The sequence below is a fragment of the Hirundo rustica genome, chromosome 8 (assembly GCF_015227805.2).
Source record: "Hirundo rustica isolate bHirRus1 chromosome 8, bHirRus1.pri.v3, whole genome shotgun sequence".
NCBI classification, from domain to species: domain Eukaryota; kingdom Metazoa; phylum Chordata; class Aves; order Passeriformes; family Hirundinidae; genus Hirundo; species Hirundo rustica.
The window spans coordinates 18,182,859-18,196,817 of NC_053457.1; the positions used below are offsets into that span (position 1 = coordinate 18,182,859).

Sequence of the window (13,959 nt, forward strand, 5' to 3'; positions counted from 1 at the left end):
CCTGAGTGGTGCAGCCTTACAGGATTGTCAGCATCACAGAAAAGAATCACAGAATTATTAGGGTTGGAAAAGACCTCCAAAATCGAGTCCAACCTTTGACTGAATGTCACAGTGTCAACAAAACCATAGCATTAAGTGCCATATCCAGTCTTTTCCTGATCTTCCAGGGACAGTACCTTCACCACCTCCCTGGGCAGCCTGTTACAAGACTTGACAACACTTTCAGTGAATAAATTCTTCCTAATGCCTGCCCTAAACCTCCCCTGGCACAGCTTGAGGCCATTTCCTCTTGTCTTTATTTCACTTCTGCTAGAATTTAGTGTGTGCTGTGACATCGCCATATATCATTTATCTTATTTTACCTTATCATGCTAACCTAATGGAGTACTTTATTAGCCTCAGGGTTCCCAGACACTGCATAAGTCTTGTGGAGAATTCACCCCTTGTTATTTCCAATGGGAACGCAGCTGTTTCTAGGGCTGAACAAAACCTGTAACAGCAGCAACAGAGCACACGAGCTGTAAAACATCACTGAAGGCTTGACTTCTACCAAACTAGCAAGAAATATAGGGATGGTACTATGTAACGGCTCATGCTGACTGTTTGATAAGGATATCTCTATGTAAGAATGCTGTACTTGCACCAGAATACCAAAAAAAAAAAAAACCCACAAAAAAACCCCCACAATATCCCTCCACTAATTACACGTGTCTTAGGACTTAATACACTATCCTCAAGGCAGAATATTCAATAGCAGAACTCACTCTGGAAGGTCTCAGCAGGAAGTATTCAAACTCTTACCCAGTTTGCACTGGAAAAATCAACTTGAGGAGATCAAATCATCCCTTAAACATTTCTGCTACAATGCGCCATCATGCTACAAAGCCATATTTCTATACTCAAAGGGCAACCTAAATAAAATGTTATATTTGTCTCTCAGGAATACAATGGGTTAAGGAAGACTGCTCAAAACCAGTCAGAAGTTACATTTTAATGATCTGCACTAGCAGAAATCCCTACTCACAAAACTTCTTAAGTCTCATGCTCCTTTCACAGCAGGCCTTCCACGATTGCAATTGAAGTTTCAAAACCCATCATTGTTGTTGAAAGGCAGCACGTGCATTAAAGACAGCTAGGTGCTACTGATCGGGGATCAAACGCAGATCTCCTGGAACACAAATCCCAGGACAGCAGACCAGAACACATGTGCTACTGCAGCCCATCTCCAGTGCGACCTTCAACTGCCCACGGCTCGGAGCACTAGGGATGGAGACCGTACAACTTGAAGCAGATCAGACACTTCTACTGAAACAAAGGCAGGAGCTTGTTTATTTCATGAAGCAGGATCATCACACCTGCCAAAGGCAAACATAAGCCGTGGGCATTGCATACTCTAGGGCAAAAAAAGGAAACAAAGCAAAAATCAATTTACAGGCTGCAGGTGCCTCCTGATGCCCTTCAAGATGTTTTAAACTGGTAAAATAAGGTAAGCCAAAACATTCTTAACTATCAGAGAGCCTCACAGCCCTCAGGGGAAAAGAGAAGCCTAATAACATTTCTGCACAAAACTCTGGATGCAGTCTGAAGACCTTCACCTGCAATGAGTCATTCATCACCCTAAGTGGGCAGAAGTGGGTTAGTCAAGGTGTAGGGGTACAGCATGGCACTGAACACAACACTGTGGGAATCAGTAAGGTCACATGAACTGAGAGCAAAGTTCAGTCCTTTTTCTTCCACATTCTCTTTTCATAAGAACTCAGCGACACGATACAGTCAGGGAAAGCACAGACCAGAAAATCAGTAAGCAGAGAAGCCTTGCTCACAGAAGATTTGAGCTGTTAGCTTTTATCTGAACAAGGGAAATGAGGTCTTCCGTTCCTCAAGTAACAGCTCATCAACTTGAATCCATTTGTAAAACAAGCCTAGAAACATTGGCAGCTGATTGATACTTCTGTTGACACTAAAGGAAGTTATCAAGGTCTGGACAGGCCACAAAAGCTGTTTTTTCTGTTCAATAAAAGAGTCTCAGCAGAATTAGGAAAGGATTAATCCCAAGGAAGGTAGTTAGTACCTTTTGGAAAATGCAATTCATTAAAATTGCAAAATTTGGAAGATACATATTTTGAAAAATAATTTTAGCAGGTTCAGAACGGAAGAAGAGGAAAACAGTCACACAGATGCCACTAAGTAGCCCATAAACACTGGGTCAGTATGTTAACCTGAAACAATGGAGACCTACATCCAAGTGGCTTCCCCACACAGTCATTACTGTATGTGCCTATACAGAACATATTCTGCTCTTATATAACAGTTTTAAGACCAAAACAAGATTCAAATAGGTAAATAATTTAAACTTGAATGTTTCCAAAGGCTGTTGATTGTGGCATCTGAGACAGCAGCTGTGTATCCTGAACACATGGAGTGTGTTCAATGCAGAACATTACAGAATCACAGAATATTCTGAGTTGGAAGGGACCCACAAGGATCATCGAGCCCAGCTTATAAGTGAATGACCCATATGGGCATCAAGCCCACAACCCTGGCATCATTAGCACCGTGCTCTAACCACCTGAGCAAACGTGCAGAAATGCATTCAGCACTGTGTGCTGCCTACAGAGCACAGTACTGGCCCCACAGACTAGGCAAAGGCGTTGTTAGGGGGCTCTTGCTTGCTGCTTTGAGGGGACACGAATGAACAAAACAGAGCAGCTAGTTTCCTCCGAGAGGGTGAACTCCCGCTCCAGGGATTCAAGACGTGCCACCACCGAGCAAGAGCCCAAGCAGAAGATGGAAAGAGCCAGCACCATCTAGTGCTCAGGAGAGACGGAGCAGGCAGAACAGAGCAAGACACCAACCCTTTCCAGGCGCAGGAGGTCAGGATACACACTTCCAAGGAGACTCAAACTGCCCTTGAGCATAAAAAGATACTGCAGCTGGGAAAAGGCAAGCAGATGTACCCATCATCATCTATTACCTTAAAGGTCTCTACCCAAGATAAAAGATAATAATACAAAACACTTTCTGGACTATGACTGCAAAGAAAGCATACAGTTTTATCATTCTGGGCACTCCTTTGGAAAGACAATTTTGAAAAGACATTTATTCTTTCTCACCCATCAATAAATGGAAAAGTCTATCTCATACTTCAAGAAAAACTTATTGTTTTTAGTGACATACCACTGCATGCTCTCAGCTATGCTCCAGAAATTTAGAAGTAATAAACACAGATTTGTCAGGGACCTCCACTGCAAAACCAAGACCACCAATCTTCTTGTCCAGGTCAATGCAATGCCACAGACACGGTAACATCCACAGCTCTCTCTTGCTAAGGGTTTCCAGAATGCCCTGCTGCAACTACACTGTCCTAAACCTTCTAGCAGGACCCCAAACTACTTTATTTTGCTGCAATTTCCCTAGTCAATGTGGCGGATGCCAAATGACAGAAATTTAAATATACCTCTCACATATCAACATCATCACATATTCAGATATGCACAGTCAGTTTTCAGCTAGACTTGAGAAGAAAACTTAATTATCAACAGCAAACTCAGGATCCCACTGTTAATTAGAATTGCAATTTGCATTGAATAATAGAGAACATGGAATGATTTTCACAGTATGAATTTCTAATTTCTCCTCCAGGTATTTTTATTACACACTATCTCAACAGGAACTGAGATAAAAAGGCCACAAAAATAGCTTAATTGGTGTCAATCACCTGGGATGCAGAAGCATACTACAGATCAGACTGCTCTGTGGGCATCATTCCACCTACTGCCACAAGACAAACAAGCTGCCATTCCAATTTCTGTCAGATACTGTCAACAACACAAATGGACCCCGAAAAAACAAGTAGACAGCAACTACTGTTCCTCTAAGAATTAGGACTCCAACCTTCTCATTTTGCCTTTCTTGAGTTTCCTTCTTGTTATATAGCACAACCAAGGCAGTGATGTAGGTTCTACATAAACCCTGCACAAAATTTCTGCACAAAGCATTTTATTTTGCCCCAGCCTAACTTCTGGCATAGTACAACCACTACTCCATCTTTGAAGGATTCATATTCAATGCAAGTCCTTTTTGTAAGGGTAGGTTGCCTATATTGAATTAAGTCTTTATAATTGACTGAAAGAGTACACCATAGAGAACTGACTTTAAAATTTTGAAAATAACCTTTGACATGTAAATCAAGTATAGCAGTGATCCTTGCTCTGCCTAAGTCTGCAAAAAGAACAAGGACTGGACCACCTCACTAAAGCAAGGGCTGGTGCTAACTCAACTAGAGCACAAAAAACAACATGAAGGTGCAGTTTTCATCACTCCACTTGAATTGACCTGAAGTCCAACTGGTTTGAGGACTCTTTTTTCTGCCACAAGAGCTGGAAAGAAAGATACAATTAAACATATGGAAACAAGATCACCGCCCCCCCCCCCCTTCAGCAGCTGTTTCCAATGAAAAAATTAAACTCACAATGAAACTTCACTCTTATTCTCACAGAAAGTCTCAGCTAAGAGCTGTCACTGCTCACCTTGGCAGAAAGCACTGTGGCAAGAAGCAGGAGCTATCATCAGTGATACGGAGACATCAAGATGTTCACCATGAGTACCCCCTAACTTCTGAACATTCTTATCACTCCCCTCCTGGATTCTAAAAGCCTTGCTATATCAGGAAACTCTCTGTCTGCAGAAGAACTTGAGCATCTCACAGTGCTGCAAAGACTGGGGAATGAAACTAGCTAGACCACTTGCCATGAGATATTGAAACATCCGTTTCCTAAAAGGTGAGACTTCAGGAGCATTTAAGTCATCAGCATTCCTTAAGACTTTCTCAGAGCTTAATCTGTGGGTTCTTACAGGCTGCATCATACTGCTCCAAAATACACTGTAACCCCAGGTCAACAATAAGTGGTTCTGTTGCCCCTAGCAACAGCAGATGCTGTCTTTGTTGCCAGATTTGGACTCCTCTCCCAAGCAACATAGATCATTTCCATAAATACCACCTGCTGTGGAATGATTGCCCCAAATGGTACATCATTTGCACCTGACCTCATACTACCTTCATAATTTTACAAAAACATGCCCCACCACCTGCTAATGTGCACTGAGAGCAACTTGCATGTCTTACCCCACCATTCCACTATGAACTTCTAGCTGCGATGAAGGGAAGCACGAATGGATCCAAAGGGTCCAGAAATTTACATAGTTTCCCCAAAAAGGAGCATAGAGGATATATTTCAGGAAGCCCTGTCACCAGATCTAACACTGGTTTGACTGCAGAACTGTTCTGCAATCTCTCATGTCCCCAGTTAACCCTTCTCCCAGCTGCCCTATACAGCTTAGAAACGAACTTGATGAAACATGAATAATACACAATGCCCATCATTAGTTCTTGTTACTCAGCAGAAAATTAATACATGCTCTGTTACAGCACAGGACATGCTGTTACTCTAGTCCCAGCACTCCGATGGAACAGCTCCCACAGCCAAACTTAACACAGCCTGCAGCAGAGGAAAGGTGGCGAGATCTCAGCAGCAGTTTCACAACAAGGACATTGAACGCCTCAGCTATTAATCACAAAATAGGGTTTTGGAGATAACTTATATCACAGACTTTGGAACTCTTAGGACATTTCTCAGATCTCAGCCTCTTCTCTTTGCCAGTTAAGCTGGTATCAGCTGTAGGTACAGTTTAGGAATGTTACGTTCCATTTGTTCCATTCTTAATTTTGTTAGGTAAAGCTCTGATGCTTACTAGCTCTGATGCTTACAGTAAAACCCCAATCTGTACCTAGCAGCTATTGAATGTACCTGCATTCACAAAATACCCAACTTAGCTAAGCCAAAAAAACAAAACAAACCAAACAAAAAAAAAAAAAAAAAAACCAACAACAAAACAAAACAAAACAAAAAAACCAAAGAAACCCCCCACAAAACCACAAAAAAAAACCCCAAACCACTTATTGTCCCTATAGAAGCTGTAGAGTTCTAGCTTATAGTGGGATAAATGAAAAACAGGCAAAAATGCGGTCATGGCTGTACATCCAATGCAGGGAAAGATGGGCAGTGATGGGAAATAAAGGTCTGGGTACTGCAAGATCATTTGTGCTGCCCTTCCTATCTGGCATCTGTTTCAGAGCTGCTCACTATGTGGGTGTTCTGCAGGCTGGCAACCACGCAGAACACAGTCATTTCAGAACACAAATTCAAAAAAAGAAAAGGCATTTATGCCAAAACCAGCACAGAATAAATGCACTGTGAACAAAATGAGGAGCTCTTCGGGCCGCATTCTCCAGTGACGTTTGTGTCAATCATGTTCTGTATTGACTGGCTATTTATAGTGTTTTTCAATACTTACTATCCATGTAGCAACTAAGTTTGCTACAAATGGGATTTAGCTGTATAAGTTAGGGAAAACATCTTCATTTTGCAGACAAGTCAGTGGTATACTAAGACTGAATCATTTTTCCAGGGAACACAGAAAAGTGTGATGTCAAAACCTCAGACTGGGCACAAATATCCTGGGATCCACAACAATGCTAAACGGTGTTATTTTGGTGTGGATTTTTTGTTTGTTTGGTTTTGTTTGTTTTGGGGTTTTTTGTTTGTTTGGTTTTTTTCCCCAGCTTTCTGAATAACTCCTTTCAACAAGCCACATGGTCCTGCTTCACCAACTCACCCAAAGCAACAGCTACCTGCAGTTTAGGACAATTCTTTTGCAGGTTACAGTAATATAACCTGTTAGGCCGGTCGGGTAGTACAGAATTACTATTTTGCCATCTGGAATCAGAAGAAACTCAAACCTGCAGGAAACTCAATCAAGCCAGTCTGTGGTTCAGTTATTTATTTCAGATCACTGCCAGAGCACATGGTATCATTCAGAATCACAGCAACCCAAGTGCTTTCACATTGCAGGTCTACAGTCCTGCAACAGTATGGGGCAGATGTGTCACATTCAGACCAGCAATGAATGCCACTTCCTTGGAGATCCTCCACACAGGGAACACTGTGGGCCCAATGCCCTCCTGTTTTTGGGGCTCTGTCCATGAGGGCATGGTGCAGTATAAGGGGAAAAAAAAAGGCATTAACAGATTGTGCACAGAAATAAGCAAGAGGAAAAAAAATTAATCTCTTCTCCCCAAGGAGCTTCCTGTGTGTCAAACAGAATTCTGTGACTAAGGTATTGCAAAAACACTGCCTGATGGTGTAGTTGAAAACCTTACAGCACCACCTGCTCTTGCTCTGCCTGATACTGTCTCAAGAGGGGTTTGCAAAAAATGGCATTTTAAGCCAACCTAAAGGGGTGGTAAGAAAAAGAATCCCAAAGAGTAAAAACACATCCTACTCCACAGCAATAACATTCAAATACAGGGGCAAGTGCTCGTTTTTAAGAAACTTCCATTAAAAACCTAGAGGCAGCTTAAAGCAATTACTTTTATCTACCCTACTGACAGCGCCAATGCTGTGGGGAGAGACAATGCCAAGCAGCATGGACAGGTGGTTTAAGCAGGACAGGCTGCCAGTGAGGTGAACTATGACTGAGTCAGTGCACTCACATAACTTTTAGCACATTCACATTTGTCTGCCTCTTCCTTTCCAGGAATTTGGTCTTCATGTACTGGAGAAAGATGAACTAGCTCAGTCCCTCCCTCCAGTAACACTGTAGCAGCGCAAGAAATTTTTTTCCCTCTGTGCATCCTGCCGCCTGAAACTACCTCCAAAACACGCTGCATTCAAGCCTATGCACAGGGATGGTCCTCTCCCAAATACAATCAGAACTAAATCAACTGAATTCAATTGCTCCTATGCTGCAACAGGGAACTTAATTCTAAATCTATCCTGGAGATACCAACTCTGTCTACTACAGCAAGAGTTTATAGGAGAGCTAAAATGACTCCAAAAGTTTTGCATTAATACTACTGAGACAGATCATTACACTTGCTACCTGAAAAAAATTCAAACTCTCCTCTATGCTAGGTCATCTATTTTCTTAAACTTTTCATCCAAAAGGGAAGTTTTTTGAAGCTTTTTGTCTGCCCTCCTACCCACCTCCCAAAACAGCTAGAATACATGAAAGAATTGCATTCAGAGACTGCATGTCCCTTTGCCATAAAGGCAGCCTAGGCTGTATTCTATGCCTGTTTCTCCTGCAACAGCCAGAAGAATGCACCCACTTGAGAGATCACACAACACTCCAAGAAAGAGCCATCTCCAAACAGGAAAGTCAAGGGGCATGATGCATCTCAACTGTTACAAAATGAAAATGAGGTACCACAGCAGCACTTATATCCAGAACAAAGAACATCAGTAGTCAAGTCCCATTTCTCAGTCTCACTAGATAATCTTGCCAGTGTATTAGAACAATCAGGAGTGATTAGTACAACTCAATTATCATTACTGACACGTGATGGGAACGATGTGATGTTATAGTGAAAGCACAGAAAAATGCTGGCATACCTGGGGTAATTTCAAAGAGATGTTTCCCTGGTTCATCAGGATTAGGTGGCAGCTCGTTCACCTGACTGCCTTGCAGTAGTATCAAACCCTGTAAAGGACACAAACATTAGTGAAAAGGGGAAGGTCACTTAAGGGGTAAGGAGAAGATGATAAAATATAGTATAGTAAATTCAAGTCCTGCTCATCTACTGATCCCAACACCTTTCCACAGTTCTGAGCAAGAAAATATTTGAGCTGGTCATTTCGCTGTCCTTTCTCTCACACTGGACACTGCTGGTTAAAGGATGTTTCCTCAGGAAAATACTGCTCTGAGCATGCAGAAGTGATTCTCCTTGGTTTCCATGACTAATTATCCCTTGAAAAAGTTTCATCTCACATTACATTTACTCTTCCTACACCCTTGAATTTCTGGTTGCAGCATGCAGTTGAATAAAATGGCCAATTTTCCAGAGATCCTCGGTATACTGAAGCTCCCAGGGAAATACTGGAAGAGAGCAGCTAATTCAGGTTTGCAAGACAATGGACAACATTTTAATCCAAAATGCCATTGCTTCTCTAGAAAAAAACCAAAGCAAAACAACAACAAAAACAAGCAAACAAACAAACAACCCCCCTGAGCCTCTTTACTTCCCAAGTTCAAATGCTGCCAGTATTTAGCTTCATTTCCACTTAGAGCCCAAGCATAATTAACATAATTAATATGTTCCAGTTTGGGAATTCTGCATAGCTGATGACACAGGATCTTCAAAGTGAACAAAATCTTCTTAATCTATGAAAAAGACATCACAGGAAGCTCTTGTCCAATAACATGAGTGAAACAAGCATTCAATCACTTGATACTATAAAGTGTTTCCAGCCAACATTCTTCAGGATATATGCACAATCTGACAGACAAAATACAGTAAGAACTGGCACTCTCAAGAGTTAAGACATGAAGAGGGTAATCAGCAGTTCCCACTCCTGCACTGAACTGCCCTGGAATGCAAATAGGGTCCAAAGCATCTTTTCTTGGTGAACAGAAAATGAAGAAAGCTGTTTCAGCCAGGATTCTCACACATACCTCTGGTTGATGAGAATGTAGCTATACATGTTTACTAACCTGGCAACAACCAAATCCAAGACACACTGGACCATCATAACATTGGTAATCAAAACAAATTCTAGTTATGCTATTTGGCAGCTTCCAGATCCACATAAAATGGAGTAATAGAATTAGCATCTCATGAGACAGACAATCCAGAATTTCAACTAACAGAACACAACTCATCATAAGAGATTTGCAATCTTCTCTATAAAACAATGAAGCCAGATGTGTTATTCTTCGTTGTCACTAATCAGTATAGCTTCCATAGCTTTGCTCCTCCTACATATATCCTCCTACAAATGCTTTCTTCAATGGTGCCAAGGCTCAGCTCCCATCCCCTACCTAGGGTAAGGTTGTGGAAGAACACTGTGTAGTAGGGCACTTAGCAAAGTCCATGCTGAGTGGTTTCTCAAGAATGGTTGTAAGAATTAAAACTGAGGTAAAATAAGTCAACACAAGCCTTCAACACCCTTACCTCAAAATCCTGTTGCCCTGCAATTTGACTCTGATGTTCACTAAAAGTAGAAGATATACTGAAGACATTCCAGAGATAACATAGGAAAGACAACTTGACAAAAATGCAGATGCATCTGAAATCATTCCAATTGGCATTGAAAAGTATTGCATAAAACATCATCTTCAGAGTCCAGTGGCCAGAACACCTTCTGCCATTTTCTAAAGTGTGAAATTCAAGCCCACTGCAGATGCATTAAAACCTTTTATCGTGTCAAGTCAATACTGAAGGAAGGGTTAATGAATTAGTTGCACTCTAGCTTCTGTTTCCTTGGAAATTGGGGAGGGGTGCATGCTCTCTCCTTTCCTGGGAGTAGAAACAAGCCCACACATATTGACAGAGTCAGTAGAAGCATCAAAAACTCTTTGCAGGTCAGTTCTCCCTTCCCCCAGTCCTCATGGGGACAAAAAACCTTTCAAAACTCTGCAGAAAAGCAATGGCTACAAGTCCATCCTCTAACCTTTGTTCTCTGATGGAGTGGGCTCTGCAACTGCAACTGTCGTGGCACACAAATATACACACCTTCAACAGTACTCAATCCATTAAGACAACAAAATAATTCCTCTTCACTCCAGAAAACCTGTCTGATTCTCCTGCCATTAAATTACAGCTCTACCTTTTCAGCAATATTATTAAAGCAAGAGTACCTATAGTTTCCTCTAGGAATCTGAAAGAGCAGGTTTTCATAAAAATACGCAACGCAGCATCAATAAAGAAAAAGATGTTGTTTCATGTTTCTCTTTTGAAACGTTATGTCATAAATCTCATTTGACTTTGTCAGGTAAACAACAAAGACACAACTCTTTTCCAGAATATGTATAAATAATCAAGTAAGTGGAAGATCAATGGGAATTTCAGTGAAAGTATTGATTTAGTTTTCACACACAAGCTTAAAGGCCATACTTAATAAATAAAACAAAAAGATTTAAATTAAGCATGAGTACCTTTAGGCCTGAAGGAAATTAGGGATTAATATAAATAACAACTAGTGAAAATATATCCATGGCCTATAAAAAAGATCTCCCTACAATAAAGAGTCACAGTTGTCTTCCTGAGATGTATGGGCACACCTGTGCCATTGCTCCTTCATGCCAGATGATCCCGAGCAACAGCTGTCTATAAGTCCCAAAAGTACATCTCACCTGTGGGATGCACACAGTCCTAGCTGGAGTCAGATAAAATCCTAATTTAGAACTCCTACAAGAATAGTCAGGACATAGTCCTGTGTCATTCCTGTATAAAAATGGCTTCCCACAGTGATAAATGTATGGAAACCTGTGCCCAAAAAGGGTCAGGGTTAAACAAACCTTTTACAATGTGACTACCTGAGGCTAGTTCTTCCTCATGGTGTTCACTGACACGGTTCAGAAGTGCCCAGCTCTCCCACATGCCCACATTCATTGCATATGAAGAAAAGCTGCCTGGCTTGGAAGTGCAAAAGCTAGCTGTTGCTGGCAGCATCTTAAGTAATCAAGTTACACCATCAAGCTGAAATCTCTCTAGCCTTTACACTGCAGACTTTCCATAATTATGGGCCACATCCCTGATCAAGAGAGTGCAAGAGATAAGATGCAGTCAACATCCTCATTCATCTACCATCTTTTTGTCAGGCTCACAGGGGAATATTAATTTCCATTCTCACTCTGCAATGAAATTTACGTGTGACAGTCAAGCAGGCAGCTGCATCAAGCAGTTTAATAATTGTCTGTAATGAGCGTGTGGATGGTGATGATATTACACAGGCTGACTGTCACTCTGTAGTGCCTGTACTGACTCATCAGGAACCAGCAGTACAGGGACATTGTCTGGCTCATTCAATTATGTTCCCTCTGTTCAATGACTCTGGTTAAAGGCCTGACAGTCAAAACAATGACCATGTGAATTATGATGCATAATCTACTACAGCAACTAGGAAAGACCTTAGCTCAAATTCTCTGAGAGAATTTTACTGGCATTAGAAAAAAATAAGAAATTCTTCATCCCCTCTGTGAGCTTTAGCCCATAACACAACACCCACTCACTCCTCCCCACTAAAACACACATTAGAGCCCATTCTGAGCATGTAACAAAACCCACACACTCCACACACACAGGCAGCTCTAAGCAGCTGGTTCACCTCACGGCTAACAACGGATTAGTGGGAGATAGCGAGTCCCAGCTGAGCAAGCAAGGTTAATCTTTCTGCCTCAGTAATCTGCCACTCCGCAGCTCTTCTTGTCAAACTCCAGTCTCACAGCTGCCCACACTAAGATTTGGAGGTCAGCATGCCCTAGTGTGTAAGTAAACACCTTCTGACCTTTTCCCAAGCTCTACCACTTGTCTGGTAGTAGAAAAGCCTCCCTGCAACACCTTGTGCCTTTGAATCGCCTTAAGTGTGCATGGTTTTGGTGAGGACAGAAAACAAGTGAAATGAGCGGTCAATCGTAGCATGACTGTGATGACACAGAAGCCACGACATGTCCTACAGTTCTCTAGTCGTACCTGAGGTTTAGTTTCCTCTTCATCCTTATAATAGAAGAGCTGATCCCCACGCAGCACAAACCACCGCTGCTGCCAATTCTTCATAATGCTCCTTTGTTTCTTCAGCCAGCCACACTTGAGCACACGCTCCTGAGGATTTGGAGAAGATGGTCTGGAGGGAGGCCCAATCTGTTCACCCATCACCAAACTCCTTGACCGGGCTGAAAAGGCAATTACAGAGCAAGTGAAACAATGCGGTTGTAGTAAGAACACTCAAGGAGGCTAAATAACTGTTCCACACTTTCTTCTCAGATGTGGACAAACATGTTTGCTTTTTGTTTTTCAGAGTGTACACTCAGGTTCAGGAGAGTCAAACACAGAACAAACATAACTTTTTAGGTACTGCTCACTCCAGGGTGTCTAAAGAGACAATACCTCCACTGAGGCTTCACTGCTCATACAACAATTCTTTGTAGCAAATCATCACTGCCTTCCACTTCTACATGGGAATAATGATATTGCTTTCTCCTACCAGGATATTTGTCCAATGAGGATGTGCAAATGTGTGGTGAGAGGGCACAAAGAGAAGAAGGAGAAAGTATAAAAAAATATTCTCACTCCACACTACAAGCTTGGGATGATTAGCTAGGGAATCCAGCTGCCATGGGAGAGAGAGAGGAAAAAAAAATTAAAAACTGAGGAAGATTAAAAAAAGAGAATTGTCAATCAAACTAGTGACTGTGATCCACAGAAAAGACAGAGATAACACAGCTATCCAAAATTATTAAAGTAATCTCACTCTTCAGGGCATTCTGACTCTGAAGCAGAAAAACAAAATTAAAAAATAAAAAGACAAAATAGAGGAAAAAACCAACAACCTGAGGAAGGGTTTCAGAAACAGAAAAGAAGTGAGGAAACATTTAAGAAATAGAAAAAAAGTATGACCCTTTCTTTCCTTCTCTCTTGCATTAAGAGTACTAAAGCTTGGGGCATTTAGAGCTAGTCTTGGAGTAGCAGACAATGATTATATATTGCAGGCAGCAAGCCAGTCCTCCAGAATAGATAGGTTAGGTGACCTCATAGGTCTTTTCCACCTCTACTTCCTTTGGATTTATGAAGTATCTTATAATAATAGTTATTCAATATTTCATGCCATTTTTCCTTCATTAGTGCTAATATGATCCCGCTCCTTCCCATTTTCTGCATTCAGCTAACCTAAAGCACAGTTGATAACTGCCCAATTGGAACAAGGCATGAGTTTACAGGCCAGTACCTGTAAATCTGCATCACTGATGCCTCACATTAACACTGTGAACTGTTGCAGCTAAAAAACAGTCAAGCTTCTTACCCAGGTATCCCTGATGCACTACAGCTAATTCAAACCATCACAAGAAAAGGCAAGGCAACCCTCTGCCTCTCAGAGTACAGTCTAATTCTGCCTCTTTTGA

The 13,959-nt window shown here is 41.6% G+C and overlaps 1 protein-coding gene across 6 annotated transcripts in view; it reads right to left on the minus strand.

Annotated features, from left to right (window-relative positions):
* Positions 1-13,959, minus strand: part of ARHGAP22 (Rho GTPase activating protein 22) — a 134,695-nt gene that overhangs the window by 106,817 nt on the left and 13,919 nt on the right. For all 6 annotated transcript variants that reach the window (XM_040070889.2, XM_040070886.2, XM_040070885.2 and 3 more), the window contains 2 exons: positions 12,533-12,732; positions 8,454-8,541 (listed from right to left, as the gene is read on the minus strand). In XM_040070889.2, the coding sequence (XP_039926823.1) occupies positions 8,454-8,541; positions 12,533-12,732 (288 nt within the window). The remainder of the gene's footprint in view (positions 1-8,453; positions 8,542-12,532; positions 12,733-13,959) is intronic.